This window comes from Charadrius vociferus, unplaced genomic scaffold (assembly GCF_000708025.1).
Source record: "Charadrius vociferus isolate BGI_N301 unplaced genomic scaffold, ASM70802v2 scaffold213, whole genome shotgun sequence".
NCBI lineage: Eukaryota > Metazoa > Chordata > Aves > Charadriiformes > Charadriidae > Charadrius > Charadrius vociferus.
The window spans coordinates 4595333-4621654 of record NW_009647828.1 but is presented as its reverse complement, the minus strand read 5'-3'; the positions used below and the strand labels follow the sequence as shown (position 1 = coordinate 4621654).

Here is a 26322-nt window from a genome sequence, read left to right as displayed (position 1 = left end):
TTTGTTTGTATTTTACAGCTGATGTTGAGCCCTTGCGCAGGCGGGCTAGATGGCCAAAACGCGCTATAAACATGAGACATTTAAACCTTGCGAAATCCCTGAGATGGAGGTAATGCAGTGTTTATTGATGGAGTGGGAGGGAATGGTGAGACAACTGAAGTGATTTACCCAGGGCCATGCAGGAAGTGAGTGATGGCTCAAGGATTAGAAATGGGAACTTGCAGACTTCTGAGCCCAAACTCTAAAGCAAACTGTGCCATTTCACTGTTTTGCAGAATCTGCTTTTGTTTGGTTCAGAGAAAAATGTGTTTGCTGCAGTCTTGTACAAATACAGGTGCAAAGCTCACTTAGGAGTGCGTGTAATTCCAGGAACATAAACACAAGTGTATTAGAGCTGCTGTGTGTACACAGCAATTTTCATAGAGAGCAGACATGGAACTCCGATTCCAAGGCACTTATTTGGGGTGAAATAATGTTTGGTCTTTTTGGCATTGTTTTGAACTGCGTTTCAGTAAATGTATTTTGTGCTGTTTGAAACAGCTTGGGCTCATGCACTAAGGACAGTCGATACAATGCATGTCTTCACAAACTGAGATGCTGACCTTGCCTGGAAAGCTGTGTAGCATGACCCTTATGCGTGGATTGATTTCCATAGGGCTCTGTGGGGCTGTAAAGATTTGTCTGTGAGAATCCTGTTGCAAGTCCAGAGCTTTTACTCTCTTCATAACAAAATTAAAAGGGTCTAGCGTGGAGTTCCTTCAGGGTTCTCATTGGATTTTCCATCCAGACTTGGCTTAAGAGTTTTTGGCACTGTCCTGTGAACGCCCCTAGATGTGTTTTCAGCACTTAGGAAAGAAGTGGTGATGCTGCCCCAGCAGACTGCATCCCAAATTGAGTTTTCTTTTAGTAAGTACTCTAGAATGAAGCCAATACGTTGTTAGTGCACCCTCAAGCATCTGGGGACTGTGTTCAGTTTTGTCATCTGAGGGTAAGCTGGCAAAATACTCTTATACACTTTTTTTTTTTTTTTTCCTTTAACACGTTAGTTATAATGTTCTGATAAGAACAGGTATTTGCAGCGTTTATATACTGTATCCTGAATATTTTTGAAAATTGATGGAAGTGGAAGCAGCCAGACATCTTAATGTGGAGCTCTGTAATTCAGGGGTATGAACTGCAGAAATATGCTTGTGTCTATAATGTAAAAGGAAAAAAAGGAATAGAAAAGAAAACCCTCACTGCTGAAGAAGAAATTAATGCTGTAGGACAGGACTGGAGGGCAAAGATACATGAAAAGACCTTAAATAGGCAGTGGATATAAAAGGAAGTGGGTGGAGAAAAAGAAACTGTTAGAAGCTGCTTCAACGTCTAAACTGATTTTCTTTTTCCCCACTCATCTAGTCTCTTAAAGTTTCTTGAGCTGTTTTCATACTAATGCCTAAGTACAGAACAGCCCTATGCATGTGAATAGGAAGACAAAGTTTGTTTTTCTTCTCTCTTCCCCAAATATATCTCGCCTCCTGGAGTGGCCAAGGCAGGATAGCATATTCTTGGATGGTGTAAATGTGTCTGGCTGAGTAAACTTGGCTTTGGACTCTACTCTGTGCCTAGTGTCTGCTCGCTAATGTTTGGTGGGGTGTTTGGTTTTTGGGTGTTTTTTTTATGTTTTTTTTTTTTTAATTGTGACTGTATGTACACAATACAGAGAAGCTGTCAGTCTGCAGTGGTCTGTGAACACTGAACTGCTGGGAGGACTGTCTGCAGGCTTTCTTCTGCTGATTTATTAGAAGTAGCTCATAGTTTAATTAAAACTGAAGGAGATGGATATGGGTACAGAGGGGAAATCTTTTCTCTCATGGCTCTGATGGCTTTTCCTGTGTAGACATTTTCATTGCTTTATTGTCATTGGTTTCTGCTACAGTGAGTGTTAGGGGCCAGTAATTCACTTATTTGCTTATTAAAAACAGTTACAGATTTAAGTTGTTTGGGTTTTAGCTTAATGGCTTTTCTTGCAAAAAAATGGCTATTAAGAGAGTGTATTTTGACCTTTCTGTTTATTGGGGAATGAGTATTTCCATTTTGCTTGTTGGGTGATCTCTGACTGATCATTTTGTCTTGGCAGAAGTCATGAGACAGTTATTTAAAATCCCTCATGTGATTTTAAATATATGTCATAAAAATTAAAGCATAACCAAGAAATAATGATTATTCTTGAAATAATTTTAGGACGCAAACTTTATGTAATAGTGGAGTGAATTTTTTGTTTTTAATTTGGGATTCATAGGGTCAAGTTAGTGAACATGCACTGAAAAGACTGTTTCAGTCCTATTACTCCTCACTCATTCACTAGAAAAAATACAGAGCCCTATCAGATGTTTGCCCAGGAGGTGATCATTAGCTTCATAGGACTGGAGGGAGGAAAGAAGTTAAAGCTTTTCTTTATTTTCTTAAAAGCTATGGCTGTTACAGAAATGCTATTAAAACTTCCTTAGCTGGGGCTTGTGGGGCTGAATGGGAGCTATTTACTTTTCTAGAAATGAGCTAGTTTTCGTGTGTAACAACAGAAGGTTATTTTCACTGTTGACATCAGCAGCAGGGTCGAGAGTTAGGATGCTTAAAGGAAGGTATCCAGAATAAGTGGCTGGTGAATTACTGCCTACTCCCTGTGATTACAGCTTTTTTCTGGATTTCCTTTGCTCTTTCTGAGACATGTTGGTAAGGCTACGTTGTAAGAGCTACAGTTTGTTTCTGTTCTCGTGTTGCTGGTCCTGCAGGGGCAGTTTGATGCGCCTGCGTTTTAATCCCCATGAAATACCAGAAACTGGACTCTAATGTGCTGCTGGAACCAAAGGCGTGTTAAAATACAAAATGAGAAAGGAACAAACTTTATGGAAAACGTGGTTGCTTTTTAAATCTTTTCTTCTGAAGAGATATTTTGGGGATTTTATTTTTTCACATAAAGAGTTTGGATCCGAAATGTTAGGGAAGCACCTCTGAGCTGCTCTCCCACTTAAATTAGCCTTCCTGTGCAGTTGAAGGCTGCTAAGTCTGTGTCCCTAAAGGAATAATTCTTCATGTAGAATGAGCTTTGAGGAAGGAGAGACCTTCAGAGGTAATACTGGAAAAGAGATTCTCTTTGTATTTTGAAATCAAAAGCTGGAAGGAAGGACTGGAGTACAGCACAGAAGTAGTTATTTTTTTCCGACTAAAGCTACTGAGTGGAGTCAAGGTATGAAAAGTATAAAATGTTAAGTGTGGTGATGTGGTCAGGAGCCTGTAACCATTAACTATTTATTATTTTGTCCACAGAATGGGTCATATAGCATTGCACCTGTTGGTTGGACATCAGTTTAAAAAAGTCACAGTTTCTAGAAAATAAATCTTATGACAAGAAAGAGTGGATCTGGTGTTCACAGTCAGGTCCTTTATGAGCTGTTTCTCATGCATCGAGGAGAATTGGAGACTGGTTGACTGAACTGTTTAGAGCTGTTTCCACAAGTCGGGAAGCACAAGTATCATACAGCTCAAATGCAAACAGGGTCTGATATAGGTGGGTAGCTTGCAGGGCAAGAATGAATTGGGCCCTGGTTAATCCAAATTTTGCTTGCACCTCATTGAAGTTAAACATGATGTTCTGATCTATGTTCAGGAAGCTATCTAAAAGAAGACTGATCCTCTGGTAGGTTCAGTAGCTTCCTATGAGACTTGTGGGTTTGGGTGTTTCTTTGAGCTGTGTTTATTAATCTACTGTGACTGAGACACATGAGAACTTTACATTAATTTTTTAAACTGTTGCACTTGTTCAATGTTATGGTGCACCCAACTGGATTCCTAATTCCACGGGTGAGCTGTGTCTTGTACGTCTTCCTTCATTTAAGCTGATCTTGCTTTGCAAATACTCTCTAATTGAATTTCTTTCTTTTAATACAATGTCTTGTCTTTATATGTTGTTGCATGTCAAGAGATTTAATGTTATCATTTGTTTGTAACAAAGTTGGTAATTATCTTCTCTTTTGTCTAGATCAAGATGGAGACTTGTCGGGGACGATTTCACTTGTTATGACACAGTGTTGTAAAAGAATAAAAGACACAGTTCAAAAACTGGCCTCCGATCATAAAGACATTCACAGCAGCGTATCCCGAGTTGGAAAAGCCATTGATAAGGTATTTCTATTGTGGTTTGATTGTATTGTCACATATATTCAGTGGTGGGTACTCTGCTATACAAAATTTGGATTTATACTACAGTTAATCTTAATTAAATCTTCCTGTCAACTGCAGAAGCATAGGCTTGGGGCAGAGGAAACACAGTGAGGTGTACAGTACTTGCTTTCAGAACTTGTTGTGTACAGAGTACTCCTTCTAACACAGCTCAAATCTCTTAATTTCTGTGAGAACATGCCCTATAAGTATTACTAGACTTAGTAATAATGTGTGTTATATCAGTTTAGCAAAATGTTCACTTCAATATCAGTCTCAATAAGAAATACTGTTTTTTTAATGCATGTATTGCATTTCTATTTAATTGTCAGTAGCAAATAACTCAAAAGTGGCATTCTGTTCTAGAAGGCCACTTAAAAACTGAAAGAAATTTTAAAGAAAGACATTTTGTACGTATTTCAGGTGTGTTGTCAGTTCTTAGGGCGTAATTTTATAACGTGCAGTGTTTTCTTAATATGAGTAGAGTAGATTCAACTTCTCATAGTATCTGTGTCTATGCCAGAACAAATAATAAGGTAGGGCGGCTTGTCTTTGAAGCTTTGCATATGGGACATTCTTATATGAGTTCTAGGTTCAAGAATAACTGGGATCTGAATTTTTGTAGGTAGATATTAACAATTCTTTGAAATTATGCTAAAACCCTGTTTTTGTGGTAAGTGGTGCTATATGTGTACTTCGAGGCCATGCTTTTCTCTGTCTGTGTGTTCATTCATATAAAGTAGTTCTTATACAAGGAGTCTTGTACTTGTTTTTTTGGATGTTCTTATGTGATAGTTTCATATCAGAACATGCTTATGTTGATAGGGTCTGAACACTTAGTTTGGGGTGCACCTTATAATCTTACTAAGGAAGATACTAATAAACGAGTCTTCATCTGGACAGAGGCATTAGCAGCATTACAGAATACTCATCCTTTGGGAATCTCATTTAAACTTTGTTAGTAACAACAATCTGTTAAAGTGTAATTTAATGGTAGTGTGATGAAGAGACAGGGTACATAATGCTGCATTATTGGGCAGAATGTCTGTGCAACTGTTATCTTTTTGTGTATATCTATGATTGACCATCATGGAGAGCTCAAACTTTGTACTAATAGCTTTAATCCAAGCGTCACTGTTATCCAAAGCTTAAGGACGCATCTGTCTCTAATCCTTGCTGCTGTATCTAAACCAATTAACTAGAGTAAAATTCCATCCTTATTACTGGCTTGAAGCCAAAAGAAATCTATGTAATCTTGCCCTAAGTTTGAAACTTTCCTATTCTGCTTTAGCAAAGTGGACTTTGTACAAATAAGCATTCAGGTTTGGCTATACCTTTTTCATTTAAATACTCTGAAGTAGAGCAGCCATAGGTCATATATACAGGGTGTGACTATTCAATGGAAATTGGTGATAGTATTTCTTAGGAGCCAAAGAGAACAACACTTGCAAGCTTAATAAAGTTTAGACTCGAGTCTAATCTCCATATAGCTGTTTCATTTGTCCTGTGCAACTTTTCCAGTGTTGTTTCTGTCCTGCTGTTTTATCTACTATTTATCTACTATTTTTATTTGAAAAAGGATAGCTGTAAATAAAAGCGTGTTTTAAATTTCAAATGTGTGGTTTTGTAAAATAGTAGAAAGGATACCAGTAATCTGCTCTGTGCCTGCTGAGTGTCAGAAGGGCTGTTTCAGTGAGGTGTTCAAAAACGAGCTCAACTGTGTTCAGTGTGCTCATTCCTCTGGATGTTCAGTCTTGCTTAGTGTCTGTGGTGTTTACATCAAAAGACTAGATGCAGTGGGAACTGCATGAGTCCCTAGTTCTGCTTGTAGTGAAGGATGTATTTTTATGAAGTTTAGAGCATCAGTTAGGATTGTCTCCTTAAATATGAACTTTGTTTTACTTTTTTAATGCAAGTAGTTGGAATTTTATGTTTTTTTCCTGACTGTAATATCTTAAGAGAACTACTTTAAAATGTATCCTGAAGTCTTGGCCTGTTTGTCAGATGAATACATGTAATTTTTAAGTCCAGGTGGAATTTAATGCTTCCCTGGACAGTGACGTTTGAAGGAAATCTTCCACGTGTACTTAATGCAATTTCACTGTCCTGATGGAAAATATGCTTGAAACCTACTAGGAAAGTCTTTGTTGGCATCCGAGTCCCATAACCTATTAAAACTGCCCTTCCCCCATTCCTTCCCCATAATATACTTAAGCTTAAACCGATAGAAGTCATTAAGTGTAATTGATGTAGTGAATTGATTCTCAGCACATTCTGGGCAAAATAGTACTGCTTCCTAAATAATATGCTTGTTAGAATTTAAAGAAGCACAGCCGTTGTCTTGATTCATGAGATTTGAGTTTTTGTTTGTGTCACATGTAAATCCTCATTCCAGCATTTTTCCTCATTTATTTTATAGCCAGATTAACACCTATAGAACACTGCTTATGGTCTTCCTAGCTGTATATGCTCAGGCACAGATAAATGTAACTCATTATTTTATTGCCATGTTTGAGATTGGGAAACGTGCTAATATTGGTACCAATTTTATGTGGCGCATCCAAGTGACAGCTGTTGTTACATGTGGAGTCAACAAACTTCCTACTTAACAAGCTTGGATTTTGAAAGAACCGCTCGTGGCAAATTTCAGGTTAAATCTCTTTTTTCCAGTGTTGAGGCAGGGTTATATCTATATGTAAAGTTTAGTCTTGTTGGTTTTTAAGATAGTGTAGTCATTGCTTATGGACTTGGGATGGGACCTAGATTTGTCTGCCCGCAGGGTTCACTCTGAGAACAGAAGCTCCTACAGATTTGGAAAGTGAAGTTCAAATTTGGCATCAAATGTGAACCATGTTGAAGTCTGAAATGCCGAAACTTTGTGTGTTGCTTTTTAGTTAGCAGTTCCTGGAAAGTTTATCTAATAAGCTAGACTTTTTTGCGTTGTAGTTCTACATGGATTGCGTGTGTCTGATCCATGAAGGGTTACCCTTTCTTGCAGACCATTTTTCTCCTTTGAAAGGAAATGTTTGCATCCAGTTTTTTCTTTATTGTACTAGCTTTGCTCTGCTTCCAGAACTAATCATGTCACTGTTGTTCAGCAAGTTGTTATCAGGTACCTCACTCATCAGCCTCCCTGTAAATCAATCACTCTTCTGGAATGATTTGAATTCATCTCAAAGCGTGTTTGATAGGGCTAGTAAATGTTTTCCCTCTAGCAGCAATCTGTTTGATTAGTGGTTAAGTGCCTTCATTCAGGAAAGTAAGTGGAGTAAATGGTAGCTCCTTCCATTTTTTCTCCCTGAATTTTAAGCCTGTGTTTAAAGGGCAAACATTTTAATCCAGTCTTTGTTTTGGGAAATCAAATTTTCACCGAAGTTAGTGTTTGTTTCATGTGAAAACTTGTATACAAACAAATTAAAAACCTTTACTGAGTATCATTTAATTAAGTTGCCATGAAGAATATGGCTAGATAAATAACAGGGTCTTTGCAAGTCGAGCTTTATCTTATGAACCAACAAACTGAACAGACAAGGTAAACAAATGTATTTTATGTGTATTTTGGGTCAGAATTCAGAAGGAGGAATGCACAAAGTAATCTTAACTGAGAAACTGAGGAGAAAAACCGTTCTTAATCATCATCCTTCTTCATATCATGATGTTACTAACAACATGGAAGGTTGTATGTTGGTTAAAATGGTCCATCGTGTGTGTGTGTGCATCTTGAAGTCCTCACATTTCAGCAATTATCAGTAAAATACTTTACATTGTATCATTGGTATGTTTAGCACATAATATTCTACACTTTAGTCCTAGTCTTACTAGTTCAGATCTTTAAAAAAAAAAAAAAAGGAGGCTTGTTTCTCGGGAATATTAACTGACACTCTTCTAAGCTTAAAACCTGAAAAGCACAAAATAACCTTTTGGAGTTTGTGACTTACAGAATTTATTTCAACTTCTGACATCTTGTTAAAGCCCACATGCTATCAGTTAGCATACTGTTAGCATTTAGAAAACAAAACTGAGAGATGTATAGTCACCAGCATATCATGCATGCGTGACAGTTATGAAATGTGTAAGCCAAAGGCAAGCAGTAATTTGTTCTGACATGTGACAGTCACTGTAATATGTGCAGTCAGTTCTTGAAGCTCCTCAGAACCCAGTGGAGGCAAAGCTGTAGAATCCTACATCCTATGATAAAGGCCTCGAAAACTGTTTTTTAAAAAAAGTTATTGAAATGAGAACCTGGTCAAGACTGGGTTGATTGGAGAATGGATGAGGGGGAGGAAAAAAAAAAGAGGTCCTCAGGTTTTATGATATGACTTGAATTTACAGCACATCTAGGTTAATGTGACTCATTGTTACCATCTTTTATGGAATTTTAAAGATCTAATTTATGATGGGGTTTTGAAGAGGTTCTCAAGGCTCATAGGTTTGTTGTTTCAGAACAAAAATCGGGTTTTGTGAAGGAAGTGAGGTAAGTGGCTCTACCAGCTCTCCCCCCAAGCAATGAGAAGGATGTTATCGTGTTTAAGGCAGAGGTTCATCTCTAATGGCTGGTAACTGCCCAGGAGAATACAGTTTCTCCTTATGGGGTTGTACATTCAGTAGGACTTGAAATTGCATGAAAAATAATTTAGCTGATTATTTTTAGATTACTGATAATTCCTCCCCCAAAACTTAAGTAGCAAAAGCAAGCTTGTGCGTTCTTGCTGTTGCCTCTGGTATTTCTCTAATGCATTGTTGATGGGTTTATGTTACCTGCTAGTAGTGTTTGGAGAGTGATGCCAGAATCAGCAACAGTGGTGAACCTTAAAGGTTTCAAAGGATTGGCACAAATAAGAACAGTATTATTTAGTCTTCAAAATGCTTAAGTTTTTTTCAAGACGCAGCTTAAAGATGAGCGGCATGACAAGAAACTTGCAGGTTAAGTGGAAATGTTGTTAAATGTGAGACTTAATCAACGGCAATAATTTAAATGCTCATCTTGCTCTACCATCTCTGAAAGATGAAAGAGAGAATTTTCTAGCCTAAGGTTAATGTTTTTCTGAAAGTCTAACAGACCTGAAGGGAGTGGTGGTTTTTAAACCACGTGTGCAGGGATGAGAAGGCCACCCCTTTCTCACCACGACACAGAACAGCATCAAAGAAGATGTGGAGGTGGCTGATGAAGGAAATTAATAAGTGGCGAATAAAATGAAGATGGATTGCAAAGCTGAGCAGAGTGCTTGAAGGAAGAATGAGAAGCGTTGCAGGTTTATGCTACTGTGCCCCCTTTAACCTCCCCCTTGCCATTTAAGAGGTGGACATGCTTGCTCTTGGTAAGGCTGCCTCTGTATGGGAGGTGCCATCATGCATCTGTCTTTAGGGTAATCGCTGCGTGCTTCTCTGGTCCTGTCGAGCCAGCCTATAAAGGCAACAGTTCAGCCTTTGAGGCTGAGGTCCGAATTGTGGTTAGATATTTGATACCTCCTGAGGAGAAAGCAGTGAGGCGTAACTGTGAATGAGACTTGTGCGAGGCAAAAGTAGTGACCCCTTTGTCTAAAGGTTGGAGCTGCTGTGATGTTGTTCTCTGCTTTTTTTTATTTTATTAAAGAATATCCTTCCAACTCGATTTAACTTCTGCAACAGGTTAGTAGTAGGCTCCCAAATGCTTTCGGCAGCGTCACTCTGCAAACGTCTGTTGCCTGGTGTGTGTTTTGACAAAACAACATGACTCTCTGGGCTCCTACTGAAGGTCAGCGATGTCACTGGGATGCAAAGTGCTGATCTAATGTAAACCAACATCACCTACTCAGATTTGCTCTGAAGTTGGTTATCCAGCTTTGTGCTGGCAGATCTCACAGCAGGTTGGCTATTGGCTAACCTGCCACTCCAGCATTGTGCTGGCTGGCGGGGAACTGATAATACGTGGTCGGCAAATAGCTTGTACCAACTTTGTGTTGTTTGCTCTGCCTGCTTTGACAAAGCAGGTGTTTGTGCAAGGTAGGTGTTCCCATATTGTGCAGAACTGTCGATCATCACCGAGCTGCAGCTGAAGCACTACTATTTTCACCAAACTTGTGATTTCTGATATTCCTTCCTGGAAGAGAGCCATAGTTACCAGGCCATCAGGTCAGGCAGCAAACAATGCACTGAGTTCTAGACTCCGTTTCTTTCGCAAGAATATTATTATTTTTTTTTTTTTAGGCAATGGGTGAGGATTATTATTCAAATTAACCTGCCTGCCCTGATCATAAAACATGTTAGCAGTTAAAATCCTGGTTTATATCTTGGGTTAGAGTAAGTGTTGCTCTCCTGCTGCCAAGAGGCACAGTGCCAAGTGTTACTAAAGAGTCACTGTGACAATATTTTTACTTATTCTTGGAATATGTCCGTAGGCCACTGGCCTAAAAATAAACGGCAGTAGGATCATCGGGGTTAGATCTGTAAAAGATCTCTCAGATCTTCAAAGCTCATCCTGTTGCTGGCATGCTGAGGTCTTCAGAGATTTGAATTTCATTGTCGTTTGGGGGTGGGAAGAAGGTGGCTTTTTTCAGCATTGTCTACCCTTCCAGCTATGTGGAAAAAAACAAAAAAATATATATATATCTGGAGTTATAGCTTTTACTTCTATTTTGGTGCATTATAGTGACAGTGATGCATTGAAAACACTATTTTGATTTTGTGTAGGCAATTTTGTTTTCCATTCTCTATGCATTTTCCCATATGGAAAATACCTTTTCTGCAGATACTGCCTTCAAAAACGCTTCATGGTCTGGAACCCCCTTTATTAGTTAACTAGATTGCTAATTTGCTAGCTAGAGTTTGCGTAATTCCTTATAGTGGATAATATTCAGACTTGAAACAAGCAAGCCAAAGGATTTCTTCTTCTGTACACAGGAGATAATGAAGCAGCTGACAGATATATTTCACTCTGAACAGGAGGTAATTGAGAGCCAACTGAGTAATAGGCAGAAAGCATCAGGGTGGAGACATAGGTGCTCCGCATAATTAAAGAAAAATGGCAATTTGTTCCATCCTATTAACTGTTAATTTGTATGTTTCAGAATTTTGACTCTGACATCAGCAGCGTGGGGATAGATGGGTGCTGGCAGACTGACAGCCAGCGAATCCTCAACGAGGTGATGGTGGAGCACTTCTTCCGGCAGGGGATGTTGGATGTAGCGGAGGAACTTTGTCAGGTAACAATTGAATGTTATCAACCATGGAAAATGATGCTTTGTGTTTATGTCCTTAGTTGAATGTTAATGTTCCAGGTAAATACTTAAACTGTCAGAAAAACAGCAGTTTAATCCCATGTTTTCTTGTGCTTCAACTGAAAACTGCCTTTGTTTTTTCAGGAATCTGGTCTGTCAATAGATCAAAGTCAAAAAGAACCATTTGTGGAGTTGAATCGAATATTGGAAGCATTAAAAGTTAGAGTTCTGAGACCTGCGTTAGAGTGAGTCTACTCAGGTTTTTTTCTCCCCTTTTTTGTTTGAATGCTTTTAACAAATCCTTAGATTTTTACTTTGAATATTGTCTTTAGTAAATTTTGATGTGTCCCTATTTGTCCTTTGAGAGGTCTGACCGAACCCCTGCCTTCTCCTTTTGTCCGCTCTGTGTCCCTCCCCATGAGCAGTACTTACCTGAGGGTCCCTTTCTTAGATTAAGGCTTAACTTGCATCATTTCTGATGCTGATTTAAGGTTTGGGGAAGAAACATCTCTTGGAGAAATAGTTGTCTGCTATGATGGTACTTAACCTTATAGTGAATCGTTAGCAAACCTTACTTTAAAAGATCTGATTATGAAGAGTACTGGGACTTATTAAAGGTGTTGGGTACCACCAAGTCTTTTGGCTTCACTAAGCCTTAGGGGTGAGCAGAACTTGACTTGGGATTGAAGTTCTCAATTTTCCTCAAGTCACTTTCTCTTTCCAGATAAGGGACCACAGGGTGGGAAGAGGGAGTGAAAGGGTAGGTGTGTACTTTGTAGGCAGCTTCTGCTGGGTTGGTGCTGATTAATGCTGGGTGAGAGGTGTGTCCCTTTTCTTGGCAGGAGACACCTCTGTGGTATGTGAGCTTGGAGCTGGGACTAACAGTGAGATCTGTTAGTGAGATTTCTTCTGAACAAAACAATTCTTTTCACAGAAGTCAGTGGATAATGCTGAACGCTTAGGGGAAAACCAAATCTGGGAATATTTGAGGTGTAGCAGCCAACATTAGACCAGGATATTTTCTTGACCTTAATCGACTTTACAACCATTAGGCATGTAGGCTGATGCTAAAAGTGACAGTGAAGAGGGAAATGTAATGAAATGTCTCGTGAGATACTATTTTGATTTCCAGTAGAGGATATATAACTGTACTGTACCATTTCAGAACAGCTTTTCTTTTAAAAACAAGAAAACCTCAAACAAACCCTCAGTCTATGTTTTGGGAGGGTGGTGTGGTGTACGTTTTGTTTTGGCTTTTTTTTTTTAGGTTACAAGAGCTTTGGTAAGCTTAGGTTGGTCTCAAAAAAAAAAATAGCTTTGAAGTCACCTTTTAGAAGCAGAAACAATGAAACAAAGCAAATTCAAAATTTCTCTTTAATTCTGGAGCATAATTCATACATTTAAAATACCTTTTTTGCATTATTCAGTTAAATACATTTTCATATCAACAAATGTTTTCTCTTCACTTTGACATACCCATGTTGGATCATGTTAATTCAGAGGCTGCTGGCATCTAAACTAAGTGTAGGGATACTCTGATAATTCAAATGTGGCATTCACAACCTAAATCCTGGATTATGCTTCTGGGTCATGCAAAGTTTGACCTAAATAGTTGATCTTTGAATCTAGTTACACAGGTGGAAAGCTCAGGTGGTTTATTGCTATTGAATTAGCCAATTGAAGGGAAGCAACACTGAAATGCCTTATGTTACAACTGAAACAGGATTTACTGTCAGTTACACTACTGTTTGAACTACAAGAAATATGTAACATAGCCGTTGGGAAGGATGCTCTCTGCAGAGCAATAACTTGCTGTTGTATCCATCCACTTGAAGTCACTAAATTCGCTTTAGCTCCAGTTAGCTAAGCCTTCTGCCTCACTCATTGATACTTAGTCATATCTTGTAGTTCCTGCAATGTGTTAAATGTTTTTCAAACAAAGGAGAAGGCATGGCCCTTCTTCAAAGGAACTCTTATTCCCAAGACAGCTGAATGGACAGAGAATAGGGTGTATTGTCAGCATAGTTTGTATGCTGGTCTCCCTCCCCAACCCTGTCTCGTTTCTGTTTATAATGTTTGTTCTGTTCAAACTCTTCACTGCAAAAGTCATCTTCTCTCTTCCTGCTGCTGGGCACAGAGGGTCCTTATTTATAGTGATGCTTGTGTAAAAAACATGGGTGTTATGACCATCAAAATGTGACAAAACTATACAGTTTAGGAGGTAACCAATGTCTTAAATGCTCGGTAATTCCACAGAACTGCTGATGCTAGTGAATGTATTTCCTATATTATTTCCCAGGAGAGGTAGGTCTTCAGGAGGAGGGATAGGAACCACTCCTGGAGGGATGGTCTCTATGTGAGAGAAGCTTGGAGGGGTGGCATTGTGCTCTTTGGGCTAAAAGTTAATAAATGGCTAAAACTGGCATCAGTAAATACGGCTTCAGGAGTGCACAAAAGCTGTCCCAAACTGGCCCGTTCCAGTGTTAGGCTACTGACAGTGGTGTTGAAGCAGAAAGCAGGTGTTACACAAGGATAATGAATTACAGTATCATGAACCAGGAAGGGGAGTTTAGCAGGGTTTACCCATGCAAAATTGCGGAAGGTTGGGATGAAAACAATAACCAGTCTCTCTGGCTCTGCCAGTGCTCTGCAGTTGGTGTTCAGCTTAACTCATTGTTGGAAACGAAGCACACACAGGTGGTTCCTGGTCACTGCTATCAAAAGGGAGTTTTCAGATTAATGACTCTTTGAAAAGACTTTCAAAGCTGTGGTGATAGAGAGAAGTTAGTATTCATATCTGATTAACAAAAAAACCCCAACAACCAAAACCCTAACTGTATTTTTTTTTTGTTTCAGATTTTCTTACTAATACAAATTCCAATGCTTAAAAATACTACACTTCAGAATTAAATATAGTATTGCTGGCCATAACAGTTTTTGTGAGGTGTGCCACTTGACTTTGTATATGCTCAGTCTGGCCCTGCATCCTAAGCAGTGTAATCTCTGTACCTCTGCAGGATCCCATTAATTTTCGGTTACTTTTCCTCATTGTAATTTGGTGATGGGGGAGGAAATCTGTCTGGGTGGATTCTGGCCCTTCTGAGCCCAGGTGGGTCTCCGTGTGAAGGTTTGGTGGGGATGACTTGCAGGTTCAAAGCTTTTGAGTATCATCTCCTGGGGAAGACACACTGTCTTCTGTCTGTAAAGCAGCAAGGTGCACAAGTCCTGGTATTTGCTGGGACCTGTGGGGTATGGTTTAAACTTAATTTTATCTTTGCTAGGCTTTGTGAAATTCATTTTAACTAAATCCCCTGGGGGAGCTAGAAGAGAGCTCTATGTACCTGTGGTTTGAATAGTATACTGTAAACTTTAAAAAATTCAGGTGGATTTGAGTCTCAGAAGTGAAAATACTCTGGAAGTATTGTTTTGAGAGGAGATAGGAAGACAGGTGTTGTGATTACTACTGATTTTGGATGGTGGTAGAGAGCATGTGGGTTGAATATTTTAAACCTCACTTGTTGGGTTTTTGTCTTTTCATTAGAAATAGGAACAGCACATCCTAGATCAAACACCTCAGGCCTTGCTTCTGTGGCTGCTTTTTTCTGATACAAATCTGTGCTGCCACTCAAAGAGCTAAAAATGGAAAGCCTGCCTAAAAGCTAATCTGGAAAAATAGGCTTGATCTCAGCAAGATGGAGTACTGTGTCATGTGGTTGTGAATATTGGCAAGGAGAGGATGGAGGCTCTTTTGATGCAATACGGATTAATATCTCATTAATGGAACTGTGGACTAGTCTTATTGATAATAGGGTTTTTTGTCTTTCAGCTGCTTATTGGTCTACGGTTGTTAACTTCAGGCTCTTGTTTTCTTAGTTGGGAGTGAGCTTTATTGCCATTGTACTCAGTTCAAATCGTGGACGCTAATCATATAAAAAAAAAAACAAAAAACCAAAAGCCCAACCCAAAAACAAACAAAAAAAACCCCACCAAAAAAAATCCCAAAAAATCCACAAAACCAAACCAAAACCAGCCACCAACAACAACCAAATCAACCAAATGACCCAAAAAACACCCCATGGTTACTGTGCCCTTCCCTGCTGGTGGAGATTACAGTGTTGACAGTCTTCTGAGCCTGCTCATCTGAAACCGCTTGAAATTAGTGACAGTGGGCCTTGTTCTTAGCTCAAAGGCTAGATTTTTCACTGTTTCCCACTGAAAGGTTACTATTGTCACTACAAAGCCTTGCCAGTAAAGTCTAACTCCTGACACTTTCATCACAACAAACTGAAAGTAGATACTTGCTCATTAACGCTACATCTTAATGCAGGAGGCAAACTTGCATTGAAAGCTTTACCAGTACTGTAAGAATGCTTAATTTTCTTATTTTAGTATTGGTTGAAAAGAACAGAAGCCTCATATACCCCTTCTTTTTAAGGCACAGAGGCTACTTCACTTCCATGCTGAAAAGTGAAAAGCTCTTTGCTTAATGGGGCCCCCACAGTGAAAATAGTATAACTAATTAACACTAATGAGAAACAGATGTACTGAAGAACACTGAAACTTGAAGTTCTTAAGAGAAAGATTGGATTGATTTAGGCCTGACTAAATTGAATTAAGGAAAAAAAAAAAACCAACCAAAACACAAAAAACCAAGAAAGGGATGGATAAAATCTAAATAATAAAATAATTTTATGAAATGCTTTGAAAATTCCAGTTCATTTTACTTGGTGCATGTTTAAGAATTCTTCCATGTTATTTGGGAGCCAAACGTTAGTGTTGTCATGGTGATGAGACCTAGAAAGTGCGAAATATTTTTATTGCCCAAGTTGAAAATAACACAGAAAGCAAAGTTTAAGCAGGGTAAAGTATGATATTTAAACTGATTTCCCTTCCCACTTTCCCCCATTGTAAGGTCTTGATAATGTCTATCTTTGAGGCCCTCGTAGACGCACTTCCCCTCTCCAGGGCAACATACACATGTATATAAACATAGTGGCTTAGAGGAAATGTTTGGCGAGTGAGCAAGTTGGAAAATATGTTCTTGAAAGGCTTGGTCAAACTTCTTCAAAATGCAGCTGAAGGCTCTCTGTAATTGTTAAGATTCAGAGTAGTATTAATCCAAATACGGTAGATTCTAGCTATTTCTACCTTATATTATACCTAATTCAGTCTTACCTTCCAGCCAGTGCATGTTGAATTTTGCAGAGGTTAATCTGTACAGTAGCACCAGAAGTACCGTCGTTTACACGTTGTGCCCTTTGTGTAGCTCTGTTACATGTGAAGGGGCTTGCCATTTTCCGTGCTCTGTATAGACTCATAGAAGTCCAGGGAACAGTCATATTCTCCTTGAAATAGGTGGTAGATAATTGTAATAATTTCATATGGTGTAGGCTGATACTTAATTACTCTTGTGTCGTGTCCCATTGTACCTCCTTTGTTCTCTAGGTGGGCGGTATCCAACAGAGAAATGCTTATGGCACAGAATAGTTCATTGGAATTTAAACTACACAGATTATATTTCATTAGTTTATTGATGGGTGGAACAGCAAATCAAAGAGAAGCTCTTCAGTATGCGAAAAACTTCCAGCCGTTCGCCCTAAATCATCAGAAAGGTAAGTTTTTAGTCACATTAAGAGGATTTAAAGCACTTGGATGTAGCACCTTGTAGTATAATATAGATCGTGTTCCAAATATGATTTACTCCATTATTTTCACTTTGTTAGAGGCTTCTTATTTCAAAAAACAACATGTATAACCTGAATCGTTACAATTTGAATTAACTCCTCTTTTCTTTTTTTTTTTTTTTTCCTAAAGAGGGCACAAATTTATATTTTTAATATGCCTGCACATTTGCTTAAATTTGATGTTTTTGACTCTTTAATGTGTAGATTACATCTAGAATAGGCCTGCTGCCAGGATGAAGTGTTAAAAATGCACAGAAATGTTCCTGGAATAGTCATCTGCTATTTCTGCTGCGTGGGGTAATACAAAGAGAAATGAAACTTTTGAAAAATGGGGAATGATAGAATCATAGAGCGGTTAGAGTTGAAGGGACCTTGAAGATCATGGAGTTCCAACCCCCCTGCCATGGGCAGGGACACCTCCCACTAGACCAGGTTGCTCAAAGCCCCATCAAACCTGGCCTTGAACACTTCCAGGGATGGGGCCTCCACAACTTCTCTGGGCAACCTGTTCCAGTGCATCACCATCCTCACGATGCAGAATCTATTCCTAGTATCTAATGTAAATCTGTAGGCCACCTTCAGATACTGGGAGGCCACTCTAAGGTCTCCCCAGAGCCTTCTCTTCTCCTGGCTGAACCACCCCACCTCTCTCAGCCTGTCTTCATAGGAGAGGTGCTCCAACCCTCTGGTCATCTTTGTGGCCCTCCTCTGGACTTGCTTCAACAGGTCCATGTCCTTCTTATGTTGTGGGTCCCACAGCTGGATGCAGTACTGCAGGCGGGGTCTCATGAGAGCCGTGTACAGGTGCAGAATCAACTCCCTCGACCTGCGGACCGTGCTTCTTTTGATGCAGCCCAGGATGCAGTTTGCCCTCTCGGCTGTGAGCGCGCGTTGCCAGGTCGTATTGAGCTTCTCATCAACCAGCACCTTCAAGCCCTTTTCCTCAGGGCCTCTCTGAAGCCATTCTCTGCCCAGCCTGTATTTGTGCTTGGGATTGCCCCAACCCATGTGCAGGACATTGCACTTGGCCTTGTTGAACTTCATGAGGTTGGCATGTGCCCACCTCTCAAGCCTGTCCAGGTCCCTCTGGATGGCATCCCTTCCCTCCAATGTGTCAACTACAACACACAACTTGGTGTCATCAGCAAACTTGCTGAGGGTGCACTCGATCCCACTGTCCATGTCACCGACAAAGATGTTAAATTGCACTTGTGCCCGTACTGACCCCTGAGGAATGCCACTTGTCACTGGTCTCCAGTGGGACATCGAGCCATTGACCACAACCTTTTGAGTGCAGCCATCCAGCCAATTCCTTATCCACCACTGTCCATCTGTCAAATCCCTGTCTCTCCAATTTAGAGACAAGGGTGTCATGCGGGACGGTGTCAAATGCTTTGTACAAGTCCAGGTAGGTGATGTCAGTTGCTCAATATGTGAGTTAGGTGAACCATCTCAAACCTAATCCAGTAAAGCCTAATTCTTGGGGTACTGTGTGTGTCAGCTTACCAGAAAGTAAAGCTGTTTGAAGCAAATTAACAGGCAGCACGCTGTGCTTGTAGAGGGGCAGATGATCCCCCAGTCTACCCACAGTGGACTGGAGCTCTTGTAGCTGTAGACATCTGTTCTGTGATGGCTGTAATTGTATTTTGTAGAGGTGAGGATGTGTGTTATTTATTTTGTGTGTCTGCCTGTTTTCCATGTTAAAAGCTAAAATTGTAGACACAAGCTTTTATTTGTAGTATAAAATAACTAACTGTTTCTGGTCCCTCACAGATATTCAGGTTTTGATGGGGAGCCTGGTGTATCTGCGGCAAGGTATAGAGAACTCTCCGTACGTTCATCTATTAGATGCAAACCAGTGGGCGGACATCTGTGACATCTTTACAAGAGATGCCTGTGCTCTTCTGGGTCTCTCAGTTGAATCACCTCTCAGTGTTAGGTATGCTGGTTTTCACTTGCTTTTAAGAGCAGGTACATAATGTTTTGGTTTATTCTACTTGTTGAGGACAAAAGAAACAGCTTTTGAGAAGCAGTCGTATCTAACTTGTATTAAATAAATAGTATGGTTACAATTAGCTCTAACAAGATTTGCAAAGATTAGGAATCAGAGGTTCCTGTGTGCTGTGCTTTACCCTGCACCTTTGCAGCTCAAGAGGAAGCATTCATGGATATGGAATTTGGCTTCTGTAGTTTAGACATCAATGCAAAAGATGAGGATGGCAATCAGCCAGTTATTCCCACAGCAAATGTGTGAAAACTGTTCCTGCTGTTGAACTGCAAAAAAACCCCAAAACTGTGGCCGTGTTTCTGTCAGCATTTGATCATCTCGGTTTTTAATCCACACGTTACTTTACCTGTCTTCTCCTTAGAAGAATGCTTAAGAGTTATATTGTGACTTCAACTGCTAAAATTTCCAAGTTGTTTGCTGGACCTCATTTGCAAGGAAGAAAGAGGCATTTTCAAGCTCAGTAGCCAATCTGACAAAATGCAAATCCGTAGGAGGCTATTGGAAATGTGAAGAAAAACCAATCTATTCTCCTTCTAGCTTCTCTGAAGATAAATCAGATAAGCCGCTATTTTGCCTCTGGGTATCAATTCCCCTGATAGACTTGCCTAATGTTCTAATTTTAATTTCATACAGTAAATAGAAGGTAAATTATATTTATCTTTCTGGGCTAGATTTGGTATTTAGCAGAAGCTTCACTACCTTTTTTTTTTGTTGTTGTTTTGGCTTTTTTTTTTTTTACTGTTTGCATGTTACTACTGTTAGACTTCTGTGCTTAGTTTAGAGTTCTTAAAATTGTCAAGCCTTCTGCTTCTCCTGTTTATACCTCTGTCACAAAATGCAACAGAAGGAACAAAGGGAGCACTTTCAGATTAATTGTCTTCTACAATAAATGTTATGAGTTTCAGTTTGAGGGTTTTATAGATATCTAAAACTTCTATCTCTGGTTTTTGTTTTAAACTTTTTCGTGTTTCAGTCAAACTAACAGCAGTCCTTTACATTGTAATTGCTCATGCACTGATGCTGTAGTGCCGTTTTCTGTGCAAACCGGCCAAGAGATTTTTGGTGTAGTGGAAAATTCCTGTTATTGATGTGTGGATTGGTTGGATGCTTGCTTTGTGCCTGGTGTGAAATTGATTGCACTGAAATGTATTTACTGTATAGGTGATATTGATACTCTTGTTACAAACAAGGCTGTTCTAAACTGCCGTGACCTTTGAGAGCTGCAAATCCTGTAGAAGTTAAACAATTTTGAAGTTAAATCCCTGATATAAAATATATTGCTTTCTAGAACATGGGTAGTGATCACTTTTTTTAAGACGGATTGGTTTATCCAGTATGTATCTAATCCTGTACGGGTCTCATGGTCTGAGTTACTACATGAAATCAGCGGGAAAACTCTCATTGTACTAAGGATGCCATGGTTGAGGGTCCTGAGAGACAGGACACCATTTGAATTTACTTGAATTGTTACACTCTTTAAAAAGCAGTAATGCTTTTATTTCAACAAATACTATTTGTCTAAGCTTTCCACGGGGTTAACACAAGTTATGCTCAGTGCTGAAATAGCAAAAAAGCAAAGTGTAAGGATTAAAATGGCTAGCTGGAAGCGAGGGATGTGTTTGGTTTTGCTTTTCTGTGGTTTTTTTTTTGTTTGGTTTTTTTTTTTGTTCTGTTTTTTAGCTTAGGCAAGAGATCCATAGGGTTCAGGCTCATTCCTCCCAAGTAAACTACCCAGAATGTTGCTGCAGAAACAAAAACAAGTATCTGGAGGGGCGGAGTGGAGAGGAAGCCTGTGAATTCTGTAGACAATAAAACTTGCACAAATAGTAAAATAATCTGCCAAAGAAACAGAGGAGGCTGATACCAAGGTCAAATCCTGTTTCTCTTGCTCCTGATTTCCAGGCCTATAGTACTGTCATTAGACCTAAATCCATCAAAACATTTGTTAATTTGTGGAAACTCAGTGTCATGCTTTCTTTTGTAACGTAGTGAAATATTTCAAAATAATGTGGTAAGTTCTGGTAATGGGTAACTCCCAGAGGAGGCTGAACTGTTGGGACACTGACTTTGTTCAGTTGTATACTGCCATTCTTGTTACTGGCTGTAATGTCCTTCCTTCGCTTGCCTTGTTTGTTTTGTTGGGTTTTTTTCTATGATTGTTTTCTTGATTTAAGTTGAAGGTGGAAAGATGTGCTTCTTTACGTGGTAATTACACATAATTAAAGGACTATGGGTTGTGTGTACGTGTCGGTTATGTGGAAACTCTTATGCTGCATGTGCCCTTTCATAGCTAAGAGAGCAACTACCTATATAAGTTAACATGATGTAATCCTCCTGTACAGCTCAAAATCAAAGTAGGTGGTGTAGAAATTCATTGTAAGACTCAGAGCAGGGATTAACTGTTTTCAGTCCAGAATGCAGTAGCCTAAGATGTAGGGTAACTGATCACCTGCCCCAAAACTCTTGCTTGTTATACTTGAAGGGAGCTTAGAAGTACAGACAAGAACTGAATGAAGTAGTACAACACTCTTGTGTCCCAGGTAACCTTTACAGTAGATATACGAAAAATGCTGGTTTTCTAACAGGCACCTTGTGTTAACACTTTTTCTTTTTCTGCAGTTTTTCAGCAGGCTGTGTAGCATTACCAGCTCTAATTAATATCAAGGCAGTTATTGAACAAAGGCAGTGCACGGGTGTTTGGAACCAGAAGGATGAACTACCGGTGAGTTGATGTTGAGCTATTCCAGGGCAGACTTCTAATGGCGAATGTTGTTTTCAGGTTTCATTTGTGCTGAACGTTAAGGGGTTTTATACATGGCTACCGCCTCCAGCAGATCTGGGGCTTGGGGCTTCCTACTGTACAGAGACTAGGGGGGCTCCATCCCAGGCCCATGGATGTACCAGCTGCTTTCCCATTTGTAGGTTTAGCCAGCAGGGAAATTGAGCATGAGTCGCAGACACCCACCCACGCACACACACACACACAAAGGACACTGATACGACCAGCTACAGAGGCTGGCACAAACAAGGCGCTGCCTTCAACAGCACCCACATTCGTAAAACATGAGTATAGACAACTTTGTCTGGTAAAGATTGAAAGTCACCGGTGAAAGCACACACGCACCACTCTAGATTGATAGAATCATAGAATACTTTCAGGTGGAAGGGACCTTTAAAGGTCATCTAGTCCAACCCCAACTGCAGTGGTCAGGATCCTCTTCAACTAGGTCAGGTTACTCAGAGGCCTGTCCAGCGTGACCTTGAATGTTTCCGGGGATGGGGCATCTACCACCTCTCTGGGCAACCTGGTCCAGTGTTGCACCACTGTCATTGTAAAAAATGTCTTCCTTACAACTAGTTTAAATCTATCTTCTTTTAGTTTAAAACCGTTGCCCCATGTCCTATCACAACAGGCCCTGCTAAATAGAAGTTCATGGACCCTCAAATAGTGGCATGGTCCTCCTGGCCCCTTTTATACCCTTTTCTGGCCATTCCTCCCCAATTCCCTTCCCCTGCACATTCCTGCTTTTTTTGTATAGTTCTGCTGAACTATAATACACAGATAGAGCTGTCCTGTAAAAACTGCTACAAGTCAGTGTGATCTGAAAACACCCCCCCATACACACACCCCAAATGAGACCTATTATCTAAACCACTTTGGAAATCACTGGCTAGGAAACGCAGTCGGTCTTGTTGGGTCATCAGCTCAGTTTTCCTGCCAGGGCATAGATCTGCAGTAAAATACGCACTTGTCCTTTGGCAGAATACTCTGCTTGGGGATGGGAAGAAGCAGCATAAATCACCATTTTAAGATCACAATTAAGTATTTTTGGCTGGGAAATTGTCAGGCATCCACACAATGGCTTTTGCTGCCTTCACAGCTAAATTGTGAAATCCATTAAGTAAGGGCCATGACCTAAAAAAGATAATTGCTGGAAATGTAGTTTCCCAAGATAAATTGTTATGTTAATTTCTTTCACAGATTGAAGTGGACCTTGGTAAAAAGTGCTGGTATCATTCAATATTTGCCTGTCCCATTCTTCGTCAGCAAACAACAGATAATAATCCACCTATGAAATTAGTCTGTGGTCATATTATATCAAGAGATGCTTTGAATAAGATGTTTAATGGCAGCAAGTGAGTACCATTCTTTTATTTCAAGCAACATACGGACAAAGACAAGTCTTAAGAATCAAATAGTGTGTTTTGGGAAAACTGAGTCCATAATTATGTAATTGGTGGAAGCTTGTTAATCTTAGAGAATGACTTAGAAACCAGATAAGCCAGGTCGATGCACTGGAGAAAAGTGTAACAAACCCTCTGATGTTGTAGAGTTGTAGAAGGTGAGGTTACATGAAGGAATGCATTGAACAGAGTAATTCTCCAAGTTGTAAGTACCATTGTGTTGTCTTAAATTCAAAATGGAGGTTTTTACATGTACAGTTTTTTGTTGGGAGCAAGTTTAGTAATGCATGAAACATCCCTTGAAAAATAAAATTAAACCTCTGGGGAAATACGGCTTAGTAATTGAGGAGGTAGTTGAATTATCGCTGTGGAAATACTCCTCCTTAGATATCAGCAGGGTGCCTACAAGCTTTTGGGAAGGAGGAAATGGAAGGGAGAGAGCTATACAGATTTTCTTGAGGAAGAACCAGTGGTAATTTGGATTGAATATATGCAGCTTTTGTGGAGGCTGTCAGCTGAATTTAGAGCCATAAGTGGTTTTGCAAAATCCAGTGTGAAAGTAAGTGATGCTATGAATGAAAACATTGAGTGATGTTTGCATTCTTTGCCCTGCTAGAAAAGCCTAAAGGTATGCCTTTAGGCATAGGTGACTTCAGCCATTTTAAGCCAGTAAACTTGCTGCTACACTATTCCTGTCCCCAGTCACTCATTGATCAGCTGTAGTGACAGCACAGCTCTGACAATATTAACTCGGGGCGGGGGGATGAAAGGCCCAAAATTAGAGATGGGGAAAAATGGATCAATGCTAGAAGAAATATTGTAACCAGGTGGAATTGTATCAGTGGAGACCCCAGCAGGGAGGCCAGGCTGACCTCTTTAGCCATAGCCTGCAGGAGCTGATCTATGTGGGTTGTAAAATCACAGCATTTTGGGAACCAGAGAGTAAACCACACTGGATGCTGAGGAAGTCAAAATGAAAGCTACTAGCCTATTTAAAATGACTAAAATGCAACAAACTAATCCAGAAGCAGAAATAATAGATTAATCATGAACAGTAATTTCTTGATATTTAATAATTCAGGGATGTGTGGGCGAAAGGTGAGAAAGAATATAATTAGAAGAAAAAGCATGATAAGGTCTCTCTCAGCTAAAGGTGACTTTTAATGGAGCCAAGTAAAGCATTTTGGCTTAAGAGTACATTTGTTTCATGCTACGGGGGCAGGGAGGAAGAGGAAGGAGAAGGACTATCCCTGCGAACTTGATACCTTTGTAACTGTTGAAAAAGCTTAATGCTCAGTTGTTGCACATTGCCGCGATTCTAACGCGTTGTCTTTGTCCTCAGATTAAAATGCCCCTATTGTCCGATGGAACAGAGCCCTGGAGATGCCAAACAGATATTTTTCTGAAGAAAAGTTTCATTATGCAGTTTGTAAGTGACGCTCTGGATTTCAGGTGCATTTCAGGAGAATTAAAACACACTTGTTCCATTTTATGCAGCAGACTGAGGACTCCTATGTTTGTATAAGCTAATGCTACAGAAACTTTGCCAACATTTAGTATATACATACCAAGTGGAAATGCTACAGAAATATTATTACCATAGGGCTTTACTATACTCTTGGTCTCCATACCTGATCAAGTTACTACACCAGCAGTTGTCATTCAATGCAGGTTTTTGTACTTAATTATACGGTGACTTTTTACTTTTTAAAAGCAGAAATTTATCACCCCCATTCGTTTCATATTATTCCCGCTATTATTCTATCATTCTATTGGTAACTGTCACCTTAGAGAATGTTTGTGGAAAAAGTTTTATTTCCTGTAATGTGTACATAATTAAAGGTAAATACTTCAGGAAAAAAAGTTTGATAAATTGAATAGTGGTTATAAAACTAATTTGTATTTTTTTCGCTGAAAAAGCTGTGATATATTCTGAGTTTTTCTTTCAAACATTTTTTCAACTTTTACATAGAATTCAAAGTAAATGTGCATATATATAAAATATATAGCCCTGAGGGGCTACCTGTTAAAATCCATCACTAATTTATAAGGGTGATGTGCGGCTAAATTACTACTGGAGCAGAGAGGGAATAGGAAATCCTGTTCCTTTGATTTCACGATCGAGAAGTGTTTGTGTAAGAGAACATTCAATAAATTCTGAAGTGGAAATGCTTTTAGTCAATGACATTTGCTCTCTGGCCTTTGTAGTCATGTTCTTTGAACTTTGTATTCAGGATTAGGCTATAAATGTCATGTTGCTGTATAGTTTAATAGTCATTATAGTGTGCTATTTATAAACAGTTATCAAAACCAAATAAATTGTAGAAGTATTCATTGTTAAATGGGGAAAAGCATGTTCTGATGCAATCTACTGATCACGACTGCACTTGGCGGAACTGGGCCCTACATCATATATTAGGAGGTAGCAAATTTTCTGTAGCTTGAGAACACTTTGCTTCTAGCCTTGTTTTTGTAGTAGACTATTACTGCCATTGCCACTTTTTCTGCTAAATTTGTCATATTGTTGACTAGGTAAATTTGTACTCATAAACGAGATGTAGATCATGGCAGTTAAAACTTTTTCTAGTGTGCATATATTTGTATTTATTGCACTGTCCTATAGTAGGGCAAGCAGCCATAAGGCATGCAAAGCTACATGTAAAACTATATTTCTGTATTGTGTAGTTGAAAAACAAACCCCAAGCTTATATGGTTGAATACTGACACACTGGTTGAATGCACTAGCACAATGCACTACAGAGAAGACCGTCTTTGAGAAATCTACACCTTTTGAATTTGTATGTCACCTGACTTGAGAGACTGAGTTGGACTCTATCGGATCAGTGACAATGGACATCCCTAAAGAGACATTAAGAGGAGCAAGTCAAGGCACACAAATTTTAAATTTTCAATGTGTTTGATACATGTGAAAAATACAGGTGTGTGATTTTCTGCAAAACTTAAATTGTATTCACACTGAGTTCAAAACAACCGCGTTACCAAGTGGTAAAATCAACAATAAACGGGTGAGGATATTATTTTCCATGTA

General features: G+C 39.4%; 1 protein-coding gene across 1 annotated transcript in view; it reads left to right on the top strand.

The window, feature by feature from the left end:
* The window catches only part of RMND5A (required for meiotic nuclear division 5 homolog A (S. cerevisiae)), a 27035-nt gene extending 713 nt beyond the window's left edge, over nt 1–26322 (top strand). Inside the window, exons 2-9 of the mRNA XM_009882515.1 lie at nt 4022–4164; nt 11247–11381; nt 11541–11641; nt 16842–17008; nt 18854–19019; nt 21708–21810; nt 23071–23225; nt 24616–26322. Coding sequence (XP_009880817.1) covers nt 4022–4164; nt 11247–11381; nt 11541–11641; nt 16842–17008; nt 18854–19019; nt 21708–21810; nt 23071–23225; nt 24616–24679 — 1034 coding nt within the window. The 3' untranslated portion in view covers nt 24680–26322. The remainder of the gene's footprint in view (nt 1–4021; nt 4165–11246; nt 11382–11540; nt 11642–16841; nt 17009–18853; nt 19020–21707; nt 21811–23070; nt 23226–24615) is intronic.